Below are 22490 nucleotides of genomic sequence, written 5' to 3'. Positions count from 1 at the left end.
CCTTCGTGGGGTAGTCAATTCAAGGGGAGTCACTCCGCACAGTCAATCCATCGACGCTCGACTGAAGGTTTCGAATCGCAAATAATGAAGAGCACAGTCCTTTCTCCGAGTTCAAATGAGGTCTCTCTGAAAGATCATCACTGTTTAGCTTTAACGCTACACTGGAATCTACCAACAGAAATTAAAATGCGTGTGACGAAAGCACGACACACTTGAGACACCGGCACACACAAAAGTAGATCTTACTGTACACGACCTGACCACACAGTTATGCCTATTCAAATGCGCGTAGCAAAGTGTGCGTTTGGAATCTTCTTTTTTCTATGGCGGTACTGACAATATCGTTATTGAAACAATCCCAGTGCACTAAGGGATTTATAGAGCAAATCTCGAAAATAATTATTGAACTCAGCGCTATGCGCTTCGTTCAATAATGAATTTTCTCGATTTGCTCTATAAATCCCTTAGTGCACTGGGATGTCTCAATAACTTAAATAATAATAATAATAATAATAATAATTGTCAGTAAGTACTGGTGTCACATGACTGATGTGAACCAGTTGATTGGCTAATGGCGATGCGCTAAAACTGAGCGTATTCTTCCGCCCTTTGCCTAAGCGAGACTGTGCTCTCATCCTCAGAATTAATTAATGACATGTAGACTGTTCAAATGTTTTACACTGAAAACCAAAGCCGATTACTTGCCTCATTATGTTTTTGGTTAGCATACTGAAATACGTCATAATTACAAAAACAAACAGATAATGACGTCATTTTAAGTGGCACAAACGTTTACATGAATGCCTTCCCTTTCGAATGATTTACAGTTATAGAATTTCTGTCAAGCGGTTTAAGTTTTATGTCCGTTTTATGAACCCAACCCTCAAAACAAGAATAGTAACGCCAAAGAAGGAAAACAAACACACTTTCTTTATTTGGTGTTTGACGTCGTTTTCAACCACGAAGGTTATATCGCGACGAGGGAAAGGGGGGAGATGAGATAGGGGAAAGGGGGGAGATGGGATAGAGCCACTTGTTAAGTGTTTCTTGTTCACAAAAGCACTAATCAAAAAATTGCTCCAGAGGCTTGCAACGTAGTACAATATATGACCTTACTGGGAGAATGCAAGTTTCCAGTACAAAGGACTAAACATTTCTTACATACTGCTTGACTAAAATCTTTACAAACATTGACTATATTCTATACAAGAACCACTTAACAAGGGTAAAAGGAGAAACAGAATCCGTTAGTCGCCTCTTACGACATGCGGGGTGCAGAGAAATAAGGATGTGGAAAAGAAGACTTTTGGTAAGTGAAATAAAGGTGATGGATCCAGTCAGGTAGAAATAAGACAACAAGAAAAGAATTGGAAAACTGCAGGGAATAGTAGGGAGAGTTTTCTTGGAAGGAAATATAGGTGAAATGACTGGTAAGGCAGAAATAAGACAAAAGAAGAGAAGTAAAGGGGTGGGGTAGCTCTGTGGAAACACTCCCGCCGCGTGAAGGCGACCCCATGGGAGCAAACATACACACAAACCAACGTTTTTCTCACCGGTGGTTTGGAATATTGCCCCAAAACTTTAGATTTAGTGTTGTGGTGTTAAAATCTATCAGAAAAATGTGTTTGCTAACGTGACGCTCGTATTCTTGAACGAAAAGCTGCAACACTGTGTCCTTTAAAGTCAAACCGTGTCGTTTAACTACCGCCCGGTATTTATTTTTACTGCCCAGTAATTATTTATTTTCCCCCGGTACGGTATTAATGTGTGCCTGGCGGAAGGTCGGCAGCTACCAGAATTGGTTACAAGTGCAGTTTTAGAATAGGAGATTCCTCATGCTTGCTCCTCTCTACAAACAATATTTGAACAAGATTTATTCTTGAAAAAGCTGCAACTCATATCAGTAGGCCTACTGGCCTGTAAAACTCAATAAGTCCGCCAACTGCAAAGTGTTATTTATGAAACAACGGTAAGTCCTTACCGGGTTGTCTCCGAGCTGTAAAGCCCGGGGTTAGAGGACCCATCCCCCTCCTGTAAAGTCGCTACCTGTCAGTAACTTCACCAACACTGTCCATTAAAACCGTCAAGTTCGAATAAATCTTGTTCAACTATTGTTCGTAGATTTATGTGTGTGTGTGTGTGTGTGTGTGTGTGTGTGTGTGTGTGTGTGTGTGTGTGTGTGTGTGTACCCCCGTTTCCACAGGTTTGGTTGCCTAAATCACCATAAGGCAACCATCCACACGTGGATGGCAACCTAAACTCTGGATGGCAACCTAATTGTGTGGATGGTCGCTTCATTTAACACCGTTAAATTGACTTTTTTGACGGAAAGAATGTCATAACAATGTTCAAAATGACATTCTTTCCGTCCTCTATAAGCGACGAAATAGGTCAAATTTTGTGCATTTTTTAGTGCAAAATTCTTCGATGCCGGAGCGAGTACTGCACCCAGTGCTGTTGTAGTGCAAGTGCACTAGAAAGGCACTGCACCCAGTGCCGCCTCTTAGGTAACCATCCACACTTTAGGTACGTGTGTGTGTGTGTGTGTGTGGAGCGATTCAGAGTAAACTACTGGACCGATCTTTATGAAATTTGACATGAGAGTTCCTGGGTATGATATCCCCAGACATTTTTTTCATTTTTTTGATACATGTCTTTGATGACGTCATATCCGGCTTTTCGTGAAAGTTGAGGCGGCACTGTCACGCTCTCATTTTTCAACCAAATTGGTTGAAATTTTGGTCAAGTAATCTTCGACAAAGCCCGGACTTCGGTCTTGTATTTCAGCTTGGTGGCTTAAAAATTAATTAATGACTTTGGTCATTAAAAATCTGAAAATTGTAAAAAAAAAACATTGTTTTTTTATAAAACGATCCAAATTTACGTTCATCTTATTCTCCATCATTTTCTGATTCCAAAAACATATAAATATGTTATATTTGGATTAAAAACAAGCTCTGAAAATTAAAAATATAAACATTATTATCAAAATTAAATGTTCCAAATCAATTAACAGGGATGTTGCTACAAATTCATACCTATAGGACAAATGTCCTGAGTTCTTCAGCATTAATAGGACATTTGACCGCTTTCAGAAAGTGTAATAGGACATTATGAATTTGCGCCAAACAGCTTATAACACATTCCATGGAATTGTTCCAAAGTCATGCGCACACACACACACACACCCACGCGCGCGCGCTGTAGAACACGCACATAATATAGTAAATACATCAACACAGTGTGCGTATAATGTTGTATTTGTTTAGTTTCAAAGAAACCACAAAAAAGAAACCAACATGAACTACTTCAGAGCTCTTACTTTGATTACAAACTGCATGATTTGGATAAAAGTTGAAAAACAAAATGATCGGTTTGATCCAATGCTGATCTTTTGCAGGCTTTATTTTTTTTTTTCAGTGGCATAATTCAGTGCTTTGTCTCGTATCGAAAACAAAAGCAGACGACAAATTTAGTCAGTTGGAGTTGTCTCCCGTACTCCTGTAGCATGCACTGATCTAAAAATAATCCACAAACGGCGCATACCGCAAACGGTTCGGGAATTCCCGACAAAAGAAAAGATCCGCACGCGGCACTGGCAACTTCAGTGTCAGCTGAACACGAGAGCGTTCGGTCTTTTAGAAGATTTGTATCTTGAAATGAAAATTAACGAATATCGCGCTGTCCGAAGGAATGGAGTACATATCGGACAATGACCACGCTCAGGCTAAAACGATAGGACATCTGACCGACATGCGGCAATGTGAATCGGACATTTGGGGATTTTCATCGTAAAATGTCCGATGTCCGACGCCTAACGACATCCCTGAATTTAGAAACACTTTCATCTTATTTCTTGTCCGTTCCTGATTCCAAAAACATATAGATATGATATGTTTGGATTAAAAACACGCTCAGAAAGTTAAAACGAAGAGAGTTACAGAAAAGCGTGCTATCCTTCTCAGCGCAACTACTACCCCGCTTTTCTTGTCAATTTCACTGCCTTTGCCATGAGCGGTGGACTGACGATGCTACGAGTATACGGTCTTGCTGCGTTGCATTGCGTTCAGTTTTCATTCTGTGAGTTCAACAGCTACTTGACTAAATGTTGTATTTTCGCCTTACGCGACTTGTTGTTATTCTACTTATTTTTACATTTAGTAGAATCAAAACGAGGGTCGTGGTGTATGTGTGTGTGTGTGTGTGTATGTGTGTGTGTGTGTGTGTGCGTGCGTGCGTGTGAGTGTGTGCGTGTAGAGCAATTCAGACCAAACTACTGGACCGATCTTTATGAAATTCTACATGAGAGTTCCTGGGATTGATATCCCCGAACGTTTTTTTTCGTTTTTTCGATAAATGTCTTTGATGACGTCATATCCGGCAACCAAATTGGTTGAAATTTTGGTCAAGTAGTCTTCAATGAAGCCCGGACTTCGGTATTGCATTTCAGCGTGGTGGCTTAAAAATTAATTAATGACTTTGGTCATAAAAAATCTGAAAATTGTAAAAAAAAAAAAAATTATAAAACGATTAAAATTTACGTTCATCTTTTTTTCCATTATTTGCTGATTCCAAAAACATATAAATATGTTATATTTTGATTAAAAACAAACTCTGAAAATTAAAAATATAAACATTATTATCAAAATTAAATTTTCGAAATCAATTTCAAAAAACATATAGATATGATATGTTTGGATTAAAAACACGTTCAGAGAGTTAAAACGAAGAGAGGTATAGAAAAGCGTGCTATCCTTCTCAGCGCAACTACTAAACCGCTCTTCTTGTCAATGTCACTGCCTTTGCCATGAGCATGAGCGGTGGACTGACGATGCTACGAGTATACGGTCTTGCTGAAAAATTGCATTGCGTTCAGTTTCATTCTGTGAGTTCGACAGCTACTTGACTAAATGTTGTATTTTCGCCTTTCGCGACTTGTTGTTTATTTTCTTCGTGTGCAAAAGAGTACGTTGTAATATCAAAATTGATTTAAAAAAATTAATTTTAGGCGAGAATGAGTTTTTTTTTAAAATTGATGGTTAGTATGATATTACCGTTAACTACCTTGTATACGCCCACCCACCCTATGTACCAATTTTTCCCAAAAGTGGGGGGTAGGCGTTTACTAGGTATTATACCTTGGCAGGAGCGGGTCCTTAGCTAGAAAAACGATATTTTGGTCATTTGTCATAGACGTGTTCAAAGGATGCGTTATTGCACACAACTCCCCCCCCTCTCTCTCTCACACACACACACACACACACACACACACACACACACACACACACACACACACACACACACACACACACACACACACACACTAACACTAACACACAAAATCAACCTCTTCAGACATCACTTCCCGCCAAAGATGAAACTTTGAAAATGAAGACCATTGTTGGAGCAGTCCGCTGTACAAGCCATCAACAACTGGACGAAGAGTCAGGCTTTATTTCACTTCAAGGCGTAAACGTCAAAAATTGATATTATTTCACAAGATTGTACACCGTAAGGTGCCAAACTACTTACTTGCGATATTGCCACCATTAATATCAACTAATAATCCATATCGCCAGCGCAGACCTTTAGATAGGAAAGTTCCATCGTTTAACACTGAATTATACAAAAACTCATTTCTCCCATCTACAACACAACTCTGGAATTCTTTACCAGACTGCATAAAACTTAGTAAGTCCCTCAAGCACTTTTTGTCAAAAAACGATTTTTTAAGTCCGATCCGCCGTGTTATTGGTATTCTGGAGATCGCATATCACAAACAATTCACTGTAAGCTCAGGCTATATATAAGTGATCTTAATAACGATCTAGTGAGACGACACGTTGCTACAGATGCATCTTGTGACTGCGGATTTCCGTCCGAAACCGTAAAACACTTCCTATTAGATTGTCCAAATTATCGCGAAGCACGTCAAGAAACCATACATACCCTCCCTAACCACAGTATTCACCTCCCCCACCTTCTAAATGGAGACAGACAGTATTCTCTACATTTGAACAGGAACATTTTTCCCAGAGTAAAACCAGAATAAATGCTCCACACATCTAGTGAACGACGAAGAAGAAGAAGAAGAATGCTCCACAAGCCGGAAAACAACTTTAATTTCTGCACAACTCCTACCCATCCCTCTTCTTTTTACATTTAGTCAAGTTAATTTACAATAATTAAATTCCTAATGCACTGTATAGTTTTAGCGAAATGAGAATTAAAACAATGCTTAAACATAACAAACATCGTTATTTGAACACTTTACTCACATATTCCATTCAACCATTCACTATGATTCATATATCAGTGTAGCTTGAACGCCATTCAACAATCTTGCTCACTCGGTGCACATTGTATACAATGTGCAACTTTATGGTCTTGCTCATTGTATACAATGGGCAACAGTTTTGCTCATTGTATACAATGAGCAAAACTTGTTGCTCATTGTATACAATGTGCAAGATATCAATCAATCAATCAATCAATGAGTCTTATATCGCGCATATTCCGTGGGTACAGTTCTAGGCGCTCTGCAGTGATGCCGTGTGAGATGAAATTTTATACGGCCAGTAGATTGCAGCCATTTCGGCGCATATTTACCTTTCACGGCCTATTATTCCAAGTCACACGGGTATAGGTAGACAATTATTAACTGTGCCTAAGCAATTTTGCCAGGAAAGACCCTTTTGTCAATCGTGGGATCTTTAACGTGCACACCCAATGTAGTGTACACGGGGGGAGGTTCGGACACCGAAGAGAGTCTGCACACAAAGATATGCTGCTCATTGTACATAATGCGCAATTTGTACAGAATGGATACGACATATACATGTCATGATTGTAACATTTGTTGAAATAAACTTATGTTTAAACCAAAGATGAAGCTTTCGTTTCTTCTTTTTCCTCCCAGTCAAAAATGTATTGCGATTCTCTAGCCACTCCAGAAACCTTTTTCTGTCCAATCCCCGAAGCATGTCTAAGGAAAGGAAACAATTGAAAAACAACAATAACAGCAGACTGAATAATCTTTATTCATTTTCCTTGTCTACTAGTCCACTGGTCGAAACTGGGGGGTGGGCGTTTACTAGGTACTATACCATGTACACCTGCATGCAACCGAGGTTTATATAAACAAAAAAAAATCTCCCCGTGTTTTTATTTCATTCAGTTTGTTTGGGCTGTTGCTATTGACTTTGAAACTGACACGCCAGCGAAAACGCCGGTAACGCGTGCGCAGAGAAGAGTAAGCATCGGGAATCTTCAATTCTAAAAATAACCAACTGGTAGCTGCCGACCATCCACCAGACACACATGAATACCGGGGAAAAATAAATAATTACTGGGCAGTAAAAATAAATACTGGGCGGTAGTTAAACGACAGTTTGACTTTGAAGAACACAATGTTGCAGCTTTTTAGCCAGCGTGTCAGTTTCAAAGTCAATAGCACCTACCCAAGAAAGAAATAAAAACACGGGAAGACCCTTTTTATTTATTTTTTATTTTTTTGTTTTTAATCTCAGTTGCATGCAGGTGGCTGTGTCACAAAGATGTGAGTAGGATATTTGTGAGGTGAAACCAATTCGTATTTTTAACCTCCCTAAATAGCGAAGGGCGATGCGTAGTTGACCGGTGAGGCGTTATCTCGGGTTTTGTGTGTTGCACGAGAAAACCATAGCTTGAGATGAGTTGTGTTTTGAGACATGTAGCTGGTCTGGGGTAAATAACGTCACAGCGTTTGAGATTTTCAACCGGGAAGGTTGTCGGCGCGTGTCAGACTTGTTCTGGGAACAAGTACTCTTTCAAGGTAAATGGTAAATGGTAATTTAAGGTAAATGATTTACTATGTTGTATATTATTGACGGTGGAATACATAGCTGGAGTGTAAAGGTTAGTGTATACAAAGTGCACCAAATCTTAGTGTGAAGCTTTGAGGGAATTCTTGATGTAATTGTATCACGGGTTTTTATGGGGAATTTCGTGAACATAATTGCTACGCATTTATGTTATGTTTAAGACGGTCATGCTTTGTATGGGGAGTGTTATTCATAGATTAAGTATTAGTTTGGATATTGAATGTGGACGGAATGTGAACGTGGAATGAACGAGAATGTATGAGTTGGTACATGCACGTTTGGAAGAAGAGATGGTTTTAAAGAATGTTGTATTAAGACGTGGTTAAATTTTTTAGGAGTTTCCATGAGGGATTTCCATGGCGTGTACTAGGGAGGGTCCTTACACGGAAGAAGCGCGGGACGATGGTGGCGAGCAAGGGACCACATCGGCGCAGATGACTAGACGAGGGGAGTCTTCATCGATACCGGTCGTAGCTGACGACGGTTGTTTTCGCTAAGGGCGGAAGGGTTTCTCGGGGAGAAACGTGAAAGGTGTGTGTTGGCATCTACAGTGAAAGGTGTGTGTTGGCATCTACAGTGAAAGGTGTGTGTTGGCATCTACAGTGAGAGTTTTTGGGAATTCATTATTCTACGAGGATTCAGCGACACAAGGAAGTGAAACTGGCGACATGCAGTGAGCCGTGATTCGAACTCGTGAGTGTCTGTCAGTACCTTCTTGTGTGCGTTAATCTATATTTGAGAAAGTATCTTTATAATATGTTTTCACATGCATTGAGTGAAAGCTAAAAGATTGTGCGAACTGTGTGTCGAAAAGTTGATTCGTATTGTTGTATTTGAAGTGAAGAAGTATGTTGTTTTTTTGGTTGAGGAAATAATGAGCCTGCATTCCTCCCAAGTTCTGTCGTTGAAGTGTTTGGTGTGAAAAGGGTAGAGACAGTGCAATAGGGCAGAACACGTACGTTTAATTCACATGCAAACCACTTCGTGACAGGCTGCTACCGCATTTTAGTGTTTTTGTCTTCTCTCTCACCTTTGTTTTTTGAAGCGGGAAGCATCCTTCTTCAATGGTTATTTATTTTATTTTTTTAATCAAATGTTTACATGTTTAAGTTAACAAACTTTATCAATAAACTTGTATCATGTTAACCAAAGATTTAAAAACAAAACCATTCCTGCCTAAAATTATTTTTTTTAAATCAATTTTGCTATTATAACGTACTCTTTTGCACATGAAGAAAATAAACAAAAATAAACAAATGCCAAAGAGTAAAAACAAAAATTACGAGCAGATGGAGATTTGAACTCGACTCAATCACGCATCGGGCGAACGAGAGAACCGTTCGGCCACGGAATCAGTTGAAAATAAATTGACACTGTAATGCTTTAGAAGACGCTAGCACGCTTTCACCACAAGCCGGTATTATGATCGAGCATCGGTGGAAATATTTCGCGAGCGGTATCTCGTATTTGTCCACAATGCATTGGTGCTTAAATGACACCAATGTGTGTCCATGAGGGACATAGATCTCTACAAACAATATTTTAACAAGATTTATTCAAAATTGACGGTTTTAGAGGAGGGGGATGGGTCCTCTAACTTTACAGCTCGGAGACACCCGGGTAAGTCTTTACCGGGCCTTCATGAATAACACTTAGCGGACTTATCGAGCGGAAGTGGATTTACAGGCCGGTATATGAGTTGCAGCTTTTTCAAGAATACGAGCCGTGGCCATCGGCAAGCACAGCCTGAGTCCTGCCAATGAGATAGGACTCAAGCCATGCTAGCGGTGGACCAGAGATGCTGTACAGAGTCTGAAGTCTATGGAGAAGCGTGACATGGTCAATCGTGTCGAACGTTGCAGAAAGGTCAAGTAGGGTAAGCACTGACACATCACCACCATCCAGAGTAGACAGAATGTCACTGATTACTTTAATTAGGGCTGTTTCAGTACAGTGAGAAGGGCGATAAGCGGACTGAGAGTGCAAGATCAAATCATGGGTGTTCAAATATGACAACAGCTGCTTTCAAAACTACCTTTTCAAAAACTTTGGACAAGAATGATAAATTAGATACAGGACGATAGTTCTTCAAAATATTGACATCAAGACTAGGTTTTTTGAGAAGGGGTTTGACAAGTGCAGTGTTGAACAATGATGGAAAAACACCAGATAACAGGCTATCATTGACAATTTGAGTAAGAGTTGGCAACTGTTACACATCACGATTCTCAAAAAGCAGTGGTGTGGGTAAGTGGACAAGTTTTTGGTTTGGACTTCAGGATAATGGATCTAAGGTCTTTTTCACTGATTGGCTGAAATGATGGAAAAGAACAATCAGTGGGAACATCAACATGACTGGAGGAAGCAGAATGTGCACCCATCTGATCAAGTTCAGAACGAATATCTGAAACCTTCTTGATAAAATAATCACTGAATACATCTGGCAGCTGAATAGCGGGGAAAACAGTGGGAAGTGGGGATACCTTACTGCGGCCGGTCAACCGGCTGCAAATATCGAACAGTTTTTGCTTGAATCGCAAGCAATAATCTGGGTTTGGAGGAAGGTTGTCTTTGCAGCGTGTACTAACTTAGTTACAATGTCCTTTGCTCCTTGAAATATTTGTTTATGGACAGTAAGACCAGTCTTGAGATACCTGCGTTCAGCACGCCTGCGGTCACATTTGGCATCACGCAGTTCGACACAGATATCGGAGTTTGTTTGTTTGTTTGTTTGTGTATTTGTTGCTTAACGTCCAGCCGACTACGCAGCGCCATATCAGGACGAGGAAGGGGGGATGAAGGGGGCCACTTGTCAAGCGATTCCTGTTTACAAATGCACTAACCCATTACTTGTGTCCCAGCAGGCTTTAGTAAAACTAAATTAATACCTACTGGAAGATTACCAGTTTCCAGTATGTTAAAATAGGCTTAACCTATCTACTGCTGGACTTACATCAGAACACTAACAGATTAAACTATACATGAATCGCGAGATAAGCGGCAAGAGAAGAGATTTTTGGAAAAAATACAGGTGAATGAGCAAGAAGGCAGAAAAAAGAAAAGAATTCATGAAGAAAAAGAGAGCATGACAGGAAAGAGGAACCAAAAATCTACCTAACAGCAAACTAGAAAGCTCCTGCGGTTCCAAAAACAGGAGGGGCCTTTAATTTCATAACCGCAGTGGGAGATATCGGAGTACCACGGTGCGGACTTGGACGGACGGACACGGCGACGTGAAACGGGGGCATGGACATCAAGAGCATATAATCAAGCGATTACAAACGGGTGTCGACAGAGGCAATGAGGGGGATACTAACTCATATATATATAGCAATGGGCAACGATTTTTATTTGTTCAAAATTAAAAAAGAAAAAAACGTTCTGGGGTAATTTTGAATGGTGTAATCACAAAAATGAAGAGTTTTTGTAATAAGAAGGAAACTCTGATGTTTAGGCATTTTATGTGTAAAAGAAAAAAGAAAATCCTGATACAAATGATTGAAAAGAACTTTCTCTTTAAAAGCGCTACATTTGTTAAGAGTTCCTTGCCATAGATTTCTGAACAAGTCATGAAAAGGAGTGAAATATCAGTGCTTGGCTTAGTTTATCTCCCCTAGTCGCAGGTGCCTGTGGTGGGAAACCAGTCCCCCGTTTCTTACAGGCGAGAATTGGCGAGTTTGGCGAGGAAGTACCGTTTTGGGGGCAATTCTCGCCGCGAGGGACGCTAGGATTTTTGCCGCGAACGCAAGGTAGCCTTGGGCTTGCTCGCTTCTTTACATGTGTAAGCTGCAAGAGCTAGTTATTTTTGGTATATACCCAGCAACCAAACACATAACTAGCCGGCAACAGCACGAATCCTCGATAGCTCACACTTTGAGGAGCTACACTTTGTCGGCACTACTTTTGCGACTGAGAAGTTCCGAACGCTCTTATGTACGAAATACGAGGTATGATCCAAATAAAATGATCAAATGTGATTTTCGCACAGACTGTTCGGCGTATCTGGCCCAAATTACAGCGGTCATTAGAACTACTCTCCTCCTACACCAAAGCAAAGTCACAAGTGTCTAAGCCAATCAGAAGAGGCCTTAAGGTGGCTTTATTTTGGGTTGCCCTTGAGCATACAATGCTCAAGGTAAACACCGTCTGTTCCTGGAAAGTGTGTGCAGAAGGAACAAAAACTACAGTTGTCCTGTGACCTGTGTCAGCCTCTGACTCGGACCGGCCAGCCATGACTCAACATTTTCGACGAAAGCCGCCAAGCCAGCTTCAGCGCGACAAGCTGCGAGCAGAAAAAAGAAAGAGAAATAAAGAAGAAGAAAACCGTGTCGACACATTTGTCACAGCCTACGCAGCCGCACAAAACAAGCCTGGCAGAACTGATGAGTAGTTGAACTTGAAGTGATGTTTAATCAACTACTGCACCGTCAAACTGAAAACAATGTGACATAACAATCACTCAACCATACTAATAATGAACAGCAACTACTAACATTACTGACACTACAAAAACAAAGGGAAACAACCTGTGAAACTTGTCATTTTAAAAACTGTTCTGTAACACTTAAAGGGAGATAATAAGAATTCTACCAACTTAGAAAAAGAGCTCTAATCATTACCTTTATCTCTTACACACTTTACACAAAAAGAGGAATAACAAAACAAACCAAAAAACTTATTCTGAATCACAGGTAAGCATACTGTTGACTAGAAAATGGTTAAAAACAAAATAACTATGAAACGTTATCCTTTGGCACAAATGCATTTCCATACACGACCAACATTTTAGATGAAAGGGAAACATGTATAAAATACCACTCTTGCTTGAATTTGACACACTGAACACTAATTAAACAGTGAAATAAACTTTGTAAAAGTGCGCACATCATGGCGAATACTGAAGCACCACATGATGACCGTACCAAAAAACGTACAAAACAATAAACTTTTCCTTACTACAAGACAAATATAATTATTCCTGAATAGAAAATTGACAATAGAAACAAATTGAACAATATTTACCCAATGATGGCCTTTGTGCGTCATGTTTATGGCTGATATTGATGGAACAAAAAAACTGTGGCTCATGCTTAGAAAAATGGCAGACCCGAAGCGCCGGAACAGGAAGCGCATGGAATTATTACAATAACATTTTCCTACATATTTTAAACAAACTTTGAATCTATCTTACACACATTTAGTGTAAAATTAATGACTAAATAAAATCTAAAAACTATCAAACTTGTAGAACTTTACTGATAAAAAAAAGCAACAACAAAAGAGCTGGATCTGGAACAGATTTGGACTAACATGATTTGAAAGACGGATATGGCATAGGATTTAGCGTGGCGCCTTTCACACTCCCACCAATTTACAGGATTCATAAAAATACTTGTAATACAAGAACCAAAAATTAAACATGAATCATGGAAATTTCTATGCACATTCACACAGGCGCAACAATGATTGTCACAAATATTGCTCATGGTCACTGATCCTCCACATAAAGTCAGTTGCTCTCAAGGATGAGGATGAACTTGTGGACAGGTCGCTCGACAACAGAAAGCTTGGAACGTCTTTTGCCATTTTTGTCGAGATCTTTGGATCAAGGTCACATGGCGAACAAGACCGTCGTCGTCTGGTGATGCTGCAATCACTCTTGCCAGTGGCCACTGGTTGCGGGGAAGTTCTTGGTCTTTCACCAGAACCACGTCTCCCACCTTGAGGTTCCTCTTGGGGTGAAGCCACTTCTGTCGCTGGGTGAGTGCCAAGATGTACTCCTTGCGCCATCTTGACCAGAACTGCTGTGCCAGGAACTGGACGCGACGCCAGCGCTTTCGCAGGAACAAGTCCTCTGTCATGAACTTGCCTGGTGGGGGAAGGGGAACACTGGATTTCATGGTGAGGATGTGGTTTGGAGTGAGGGGTTCTGGTGAGGTTGGGTCACCTTGATGAACAGCAGTGATGGGTTGACAGTTCACGATGGCCACGGATTCGTACAACACTGCACGAAGAGACGAGTCATCAAGTCGTCCAGGGCAGAGTGCAGTCGTGGTTCGTAGCACTGATTTCACGGTCTGTACTTGTCTCTCCCACACACCCCCTGCGTGGCTTGCGTATGGAGTGTTGAAGACAAACTGGATTTGGTGGTCTCTGAGCTGCTGTTTGAGTTCATCTTCATCCATTTCTTTCAATGCACTCCTGAGTTCATTGTCTGCTCCCACAAAGTTGGTACCTTGGTCACAGAAAATCTTCAGCGCGGCACCCCTGATTGCGATGAAGCAGCGAATGCTGTTGATGAGCGAGTCTGTGGTCATATCGTCGAGCATTTCAAGATGAACCGCTCTGGAGCAGAAACAGGTGAAGAGAAGACCGTAGCGCTTCACTTCCTTTCTTCCGTTCTTCACCAACATAGGGCCAAAGCAATCCATTCCCACGTACGTGAAGGGAGGGGATGGTTCGACTCTTTCTTTGGGTAGATCAGCCATCTGTTGACCTTGGGCGTCACTTCGCAGCTTTCTGCAGACGACACACTTGCTGAGAACCTTCGCAACCTGCTTGGAGCCTCCAGGTATCCAGAAGCCTTGGGAGCAGATTTCGTTGAGCGTCATTCCTCTGCCTTGGTGCTTGATTTTCTCGTGACAATGGAGTATCACGAGTCTTGTGACGTGAGAGTTCTTGGGGAGAATGATGGGATGCTTTTCACCCATGGAGAATGAACCTTTCTTGAGTCTCCCACCAACACGAAGAATTCCGTCTTGCAAGAATGGCTCGGTGTGATGAAGCTTGTTCGTTTGAGGCAAACTTCCCTTTTTGGAGAGACATGCGATTTCTGCTGCCAAGAACTGAGACTGGACACCTCTGATGATGGAGAGTTTGGCCTTGTGAATTTCCTCTTCAGAAAGTTCTGCTGTTGAGCTTTTGTCGCGAGACTTGTTGAGTCGCAAGATTCTTGTCATCACACGTGCTGCCACATTCCAGCTTGAGAAACGAGATAGTCTGTCATCCAAATCTACTGCACAGGGCGTAGTTTGGGTTGTCAAGGCAGTGCGAACTTCTGGGTCTTCAGGCTTGAGAGCTGATGACGTAGCCGAGGGTAGGGAGAGCTTAGTTTCCCACAGAAACTTGGGTCCGGAAAACCACTTGCTGTGCATCAGCTCAGCTGCTCTTAAACCTCTTGAAGCGTGATCTGCAGGATTGTCTTCAGATGGGACGTAATGCCATTGACTTGGGTCCGAGAGGTTTCTGATCTTCTGCACTCGATTGGCGACGAAAACATGGAACCTCCTTGCCTCGTTATTGATGTAGCCCAGCACTACACGAGAGTCTGTCCAGAAGAATTCTTCACTGATGGTGTAACTGAGTTCTTGTTTGATGGCGTGACCAACCTCTGCAGCCACAACGGCAGCTGCCAGTTCCAGACGAGGAATGCTCACAATTTTCTTGGGAGCCACTCTTGCCTTGGCAGCGACAAGAGAACAGTGCGTTTGACCCTCAGCATTCACCAGTCTCAGGTAGGTGCACATTCCATAGCCTGTGGTGCTGGCATCTGAGAAGTGATGAAGCTGGACGTTGGTGATAGAACCAAAGTTGGCTGGGTAGTAACACCTTGGGATAGAAACGAGTTTCAGCTGATCCATGTCTTCTTTCCAGGTGTTCCATGCTGACTGCAGTTCTATCGGCACAGGATCGTCCCATTTGGTGCCTTTGTGACAAACCTCTTGCAGAATCTGTTTGCCCGTCAGAACGTACGGTGCGATCAGCCCCAAGGGATCATACAAAGAGGCAACAATGGCTAGGATGCCTCGTCGTGTGCATGGCCGCTCACTGGGCATGAAGGAGAAATGGAGAGTGTCGTTGTCAATGGACCACTGCATTCCGAGAGTTCGTTCTAGCGGCAGATCATGAAAGTTGAGGTCCATCGTTTGCATGTTTCCGTTGCGTTCTGACATTGGAATCGACTCCATCACCTTGTGACTGTTGGATGCGAATTTGTGGAGTCTCAGGCCTCCTGTGGAGCAGATTGCTACCGCTTCTTTGATGAGGTTAATGGCTTTCTCCTCTGTCGGCTGGCTGGATAGCCCATCATCCACATAGAAGTCCCTTTCAATGAAGTGAGACCCTTCTGTGAACTTGTCCTGGTTTTCTTTGGCTAGATGTTTGAGTCCGTAGTTGGCGCAACCTGGAGAGGAAGCAGCTCCGAACAGATGTACCTTCATTCGGTACACAACGGGGCTGTCTGTGAGGTTGCCGTCTTTCCACCAGAGGAAACGTAGGAAGTCACAGTGTTCTTCAGTCACTCGGAACTGATGGAACATTTTCTCCACGTCGCAGGTGAAAGCGACAGAGTGCTGTCGAAATCGACTGAGGATGCCCACCAAGTTGTTAATGAGGTTTGGGCCGACATCTAGATGGTCGTTGAGGCACGTGTTGTTGAACTTTGCCGAACAGTCAAAGACAACTCTGAGTTTCTTCTTCTGGGGATGGAAAACACCATGATGTGGTATATACCATTCTTGGCCTGTGGTTTCTTTGGCTTCTTCTGCGTCACCTCTTCTTATGATGTCGTTCATGAACTCGTTGTACTCATTGTAGTACTCTGTGTTTCTTTGTAGCTTCCTCTTCAAGTGTTCCAAACGTTGGGCTGCCAGTACGTAGTTGTTTGGAAGAACAGGTTTTTTCTTGAAGGGAAGCGGCATCTGTAGGTGTCCGTCACTGTCTCTTGCAACGTTTGCGCTGAGAATGTTCATGAACAACTCATCTTCTTGTGAAGTGGGCTTGCCGTCTTTTCCGTCCTGCTCAAAGTCTCTTTCCAATACACGACATGCGTCCTTTGGTTTGATGACTGGGAGTTCTTTGGTTGTGACACGATTGCAGACGCTTTCGTTCTCAGATGAGGAACATTGTGACGTCGGCGAGGTTTTCCCAACGATGCCCCATCCTAGATCTGTCTTCACTGCAAACGGCTCCGAGTCACCACCGACTATGTATTGTCTGGGCAGGAACGCATGAGAACAGTTGAACCCGATGAGAACGCCAGGATTACAGTTGAGTAGGGGAGGTAACTCATGCGCAATCTGCTGCAGGTGGCTCCAGCTTTTAGCAGTGTTGCAAGTGGGTATGGTGCTTTGCCGCAAGGGAATGTAATCAATGGAGTAGGCAGGTGGTAGCTCAACAAAAGTGTCACTGTTGTAGGCTTGCACACGCAGGTCCGAGACTTTGTCGCATACAATCCCTGACTGGATGTCATCTCTGAGTGTCTCTATCTTGAGACGCGTGGTTTCTCTGGAAGATGGATTCAAGAAGTCTACGACTGAACGTTCAACGAAGGTTGTGTCGCTTTGTGAGTCTATGAGGGCGTAGACTAATCTTTCGTTGTCAGGATCTTGCTTTGTGGATATCCACACTGGAACCGTCAACGCACTGTGTGAGGAAGCGTTGCATGACACCTTGCAGGTTGTTGCTGTCGTTTCTGTGGCTTGCGTACCTGCAGCGTCTTTGGTGCGGTCTCCTTTCTTGTTGACAAAATTATCGTCATGGGGAGCTGTGGGGTGTTTGCCTTGGCATTTCTTGCAGGTGTGATGGTTTTTACAGTCTTTCGCATGATGACCTGTTCGCAAACACCTGAAACACCGTCTCTGTTCCTGAACGAAAGTTCTTCGTTCTCCAGCAGGCCTTGCTTGAAAAGTTTGACAGTTTGGTAGAAAATGGTTGGTCTGTTTGCAAAAGACGCACAGCTTGCGAGTAGATTGTGAGTCGACATCTGGAGTATTTTGTGTGTGGTTCACCTGCTGATCTGTAGTCGTTGCCATGCTTACGGCTGTACGGTTAGGTCCTCTGTACTTGGTAGGATGTGATGGTTTGGTCTCTCCTTTGTCCTCTTTTAGAGCTTGTAGAGAGCACACTGGCCTAGTCGCGACTTTGGCCTGTGAGGCGAGGAACTGGGTGAAACAATGGAAGCTTGGGTAACTACGGTCGTCTGCATCATGTTGTGCTACCAAGTTTCCCCACTTTGTGATGATCCAGTCTGGTAGCTTCTGTAGCAGCTTCTTATTCTCCTCTTCATCATCAAGATGCTTGAGACCCGGGATGTGGGGTGAGGCGTTATCAACGGTGACGAGGAAGTCTGAAAATCTTCGCAGATCGTTGTACTCTCTTCCTCCCACCTTTGGCCAGTTGTTGAGTTTCTTTCTGAAGGCGTTCAGTATCACAGATGGATGTCCATAGCGTTCGTTCAGCGTTCTCCATGCGTCGTCGTATGCTTCAGTGTCAAACCTGAAGAATGCTCCCTCGATACATTCATACGCTTCTCCAGCGGTGTAGCGCTCAAGCAGGGCCAGCTTCTCTGCATATGAAATGTGCGTGTGACCAATCAAGCCCTCAAATGATCGCCTCCACTTGACGAACTGAAGTGGGTCACCAGTGAAAGTGGACGGCTCACATGGTGGCAAGCGACTGTAACTGACGTGAGCGCAAGGCGGCTGACGGTTGTCGTTGACGAGAGTCTGGTTATGGGTGGTCACGTTATCCTCATGGGCTCCCTGACGGACGGTGGGTCTTGCTTCTGGGTGCCCCAGCTCATCATAAGCTTTGATCATGGCCTTTGTAGCCCTGATGTTCTGTTCTGCCTCCAAGCGGTCCAGGCGTGCTCTCTCTGCCGCAATTTCTTGCCGTGCCTGCATCTCGACTTCCTGAGCTGCAAGCTTAGCCAACGCCTCAGCTCGTTTTGTAGCAATACTCTCCTGTGATGACCACAAGGAAGCGCTGCTGCTACAACTTCTGCCAGAACCAGAGGTTTTAGACCCATAGACTGAATGGGCATATTCCGTGTCCAACATGACACGCAGGCGTGCTTTTTTATATTTAGTCAAGTTTTGACTAAATATTTTAACATCGAGGGGGAATCGAAACGAGGGTCGTGGTGTATGTGCGTGTGTGCGTGCGTGTGTGTGTGCGTGTGTGTGTGTGTGTAGAGCGATTCAGACTAAACTACTGGACCGATCTTTATGAAATTTGACATGAGAGTTCCTGGGTATGAAATCCCCGAACGTTTTTTTCATGTTTTTGATGACGTCATATCCGGCTTTTCGTGAAAGTTGAGGCGGCACTGTCACGCCCTCATTTTTCAACCAAATTGGTTGAAATTTTGGTCAAGTACTCTTCGACGAAGCCCGGGGTTCGGTATTGCATTTCAGCTTGGTGGCTTAAAAATTAATTAATGACTTTGGTCATTAAAAATCTGAAAATTGTAAAAAAAAATAAAAATTTATAAAACGATCCAAATTTACGTTTATCTTATTCTCCATCATTTGCTGATTCCAAAAACATATAAATATGTTATATTTGGATTAAAAACAAGCTCTGAAAATTAAATATATAAAAATTATTATCAAAAATGTTTTTTCGAAATCAATTTAAAAACACTTTCATCTTATTCCTTGTCGGTTCCTGATTCCAAAAATATATAGATATGATATGTTTCGATTAAAAACACGCTCAGAAAGTTAAAACGAAGAGAGGTACAGAAAAGCGTGCTATCCTTCTCAGCGCAACGAATACCCCGCTCTTCTTGTCAATTCCACGTGCACTGCCTTTGCCACGGGCGGTGGAGTGACGATGCTACGAGTATACGGTCTTGCTGCGTTGCGTTGCGTTCAGTTTCATTCTGTGAGTTCGACAGCTACTTGACTAAATATTGTATTTTCGCCTTACGCGACTTGTCTTCTTCTTGGTTCCAAACAAGCTGATCTGTTTCACTCATGCGTATTTGCGCTGGGGATACAATGTTGTTGGTGTTGGCAGAGCAGCAGTCCATTCTCCTTAGCGTCAAGTGGTCAGGAGTTTTAATGTTCATGAACGCTTCTAAAACACACTTCCGTAAATTTTCTGCTGTCTGTATTACGTTGGTAAGCTCTTCATCAGACAGTTGGTGTTTTTGGTTCTGACTTATGGTTTGCATACCTCTTTTCCATGCTTCATAAGTGTCTATGAAAGTGTCTTCCTTTGGTGTGACTGTAGCACCTGGTGGTTTAGCCCTTTGACCTTTCTTGGCGTCCATTTCTTCTTTGTATAGTTGGTACTTTTCTGTGTATCTGACTTCACGTTTTGGTCTGGTTGACTCCTCTGATTGACTCGTGTTGATGATGCTTTGGTTGATTCGTTGTAGTGGGTTCTTGGAGTCAGACGTGGTTGTCCCTTGGAAGAATGGTCAGGTCAGACGTTGTCCAGGCATGGTGTAGCCATTGGTTTGACTGTCACAGCCGCACAAAACAAGCCTGGCAGAACTGATGAGTAGTTGAACTTGAAGTGATGTTTAATCAACTACTGCACCGTCAAACTGAAAACAATGTGACATAACAATCACTCAACCATACTAATAATGAACAGCAACTACTAACATTACTGACACTACAAAAACAAAGGGAAACAACCTGTGAAACTTGTCATTTTAAAAACTGTTCTGTAACACTTAAAGGGAGATAATAAGAATTCTACCAACTTAGAAAAAGAGCTCTGATCATTACCTTTATCTCTTACACACTTTACACAAAAAGAGGAATAACAAAACAAACCAAAAAATTTATTCTGAATCACAGGTAAGCATACTGTTGACTAGAAAATGATTAAAAACAAAATAACTTTGAAACGTTATCATTTGGCACAAATGCATTTCCATACACTACCAACATTTTAGATGAAAGGCAAACATTTACAAAATACCACTCTTACTTGAGTTTGACACACTGAATACTTATTAAACCGTAAATAAACTTGACAAAAACTGCGCACATAATGGCGAACACAAAAACACCACATGGTAAAAGGCTGTACCAAAAACGTATAAAACAATACACTTTTCCTTACTACAAGACAAATATAATTATTCCTGAACATAAAATTAACAATAGAAACAAATTAAACAATATTTACCCAATGATGGCCTTTTGTGCGTCATGTTTATGGCTGATATTGATGGAACAAAAAACTGTGGCTCATGCTTAGAAAAATGGCAGACCGGAAGCACCGGAGCAGGAAGCGCATCGCCTTCTTACAATAACATTTTCCTACATATTATAAACAAACTTTGAATCTATCTTACAGACATTTAGTGTAAAATTAATGACTAAATAAAATCTAAAAAAACAATCAAACTTGTAGAACTTTACTTAGAAAAATGGCAGACCGGAAGCACCAGAACAGGAAGCGCATCGCATTCTTACAATAACATTTTCCTACATATTATAAACAAACTTTGAATCTATCTTACAGACATTTAGTGTAAAATTAATGACTAAATAAAATCTAAAAAACAATTAAACTTGTAGAACTTTACTGATCAAAAAAAGAGCAACAACAAAAGCTGGATCTGGAACAAATTTGGACTAACATGATTTAAAGATGGATATGGCATAGGATTTAGCGTGGCGCCTTTCACAACATTGAAGGCAAGTCATGAAATCCCTTCACTGTTCAATCCCGCTACCCTTGTTTCGACACAAGAAGGAAATCAACAACAACTGCTGGAATCTGAAAGTGTCACACAACACAGTGACAATGACAACACGCCCTCTGAACGTAATAACAATAAACAGGGTGAGGCTGAAGCTGTGCTATTGTCGCCACGGGCCACTGAGTCACGTGGTGTGTCTGTTTTGGATACCTGGCTGTTGAAAACACAGTCTCGGACCAGAGAAGTCACAGAAACACAGGATACATAAGAGAAAAAGGCATCTGACCTAGGTCACAGTCTGTCGGCCGTAAAGGAGTATGTGTCGGGACTGAAGGACCGATCAGCTGTGCGTGCAGTGAAACATGTACACAGAAACAACTCTTTTCAATGGGTGGTTCGTGACAACACCGATGACAGACAATCATTGCTATGTGAAACTGACGATTTCGTGTTGGTCACCGATTGCAGCACCGACAAAAGTCCAGGCACGTACTGGATGATAAAGCAAGCAGCTCGCCACATGATACGAGAAGAGAAGGAGTACCTCGGCAAGCTTCGCCATGGGTCACCCGTCGACAGGAGAAAATTCGCCGATCAACTCCGAACTGCCCTACACGAAGTGTCTGTACTCCGGGATGTGACTAAATTCTACCTCGGTTGACAGCAAAGCTATTCGGTTCGGATATCGTATCGATGTTGTGGGTGTGACTTGGGACCTTTGTCCTCATCATGACATTCGGGACGGAGTCCTTTGCGTTACACAGAACAAACGGACAATACGAACACTGACGTGGAAATTACCGTGTCGGGAAGCGCGCTGTCGGGAAAGGGATGGAAACTGTAAATCATCCCTATGATCGGTGCATTGTCAAACGTTTCATGTTTTCGAAACTATGTGTATACCGATTTCCCTTCCCCTCCTTCCTCGTTGCAAAGGGCCGATGGCCTAGCAATTAAACTTTCGTATTTCGACGGCTTTTTTAAGGTCATGGGTGCAGTGAAACTTGTTGGCAAAAAGTCTGATTTTCAAAGAGGGTATATCCAGAATCACAAGGGGTGTAATAGGGTCTGAAAAATGTGTGAGGCAAAAATGGGATCATTTGGTCTTTTAGGAATGGAGCTACGGCCCTTATTTTGTGGAGACTGACATGTTCATGAAGGAGAAGGGCAGTCTGGGT

At 42.3% G+C, this 22490-nt stretch overlaps 1 protein-coding gene and 1 long non-coding RNA gene across 4 annotated transcripts in view; one reads left to right on the top strand and one right to left on the bottom strand.

Annotated features, from left to right (window-relative positions):
- LOC138953893 (uncharacterized) overlaps nucleotides 1-22490 on the top strand; it is a 283127-nt gene that overhangs the window by 197156 nt on the left and 63481 nt on the right. The window lies entirely within an intron of this gene.
- LOC138952577 (uncharacterized) lies at nucleotides 13382-18700 on the bottom strand. Its single transcript, XM_070324263.1, has one exon. It carries the CDS (start codon nucleotides 18698-18700, stop codon nucleotides 13382-13384), a length of 5319 nt encoding a protein of 1772 aa, XP_070180364.1.

The sequence above is a fragment of the Littorina saxatilis genome, linkage group LG17, assembly GCF_037325665.1.
Source record: "Littorina saxatilis isolate snail1 linkage group LG17, US_GU_Lsax_2.0, whole genome shotgun sequence".
NCBI classification, from domain to species: Eukaryota; Metazoa; Mollusca; class Gastropoda; order Littorinimorpha; family Littorinidae; genus Littorina; species Littorina saxatilis.
The sequence above is the reverse complement of the archived record's forward strand: the minus strand, read 5'-3'. Positions and strand labels throughout refer to the sequence as shown.

Excerpts from the sequence above, each read along its gene's own strand:
- LOC138952577 (XM_070324263.1), bottom strand. The coding sequence starts at position 18,700 with ATGTTGGACACGGAATATGCCCATTCAGTCTATGGGTCTAAAACCTCT.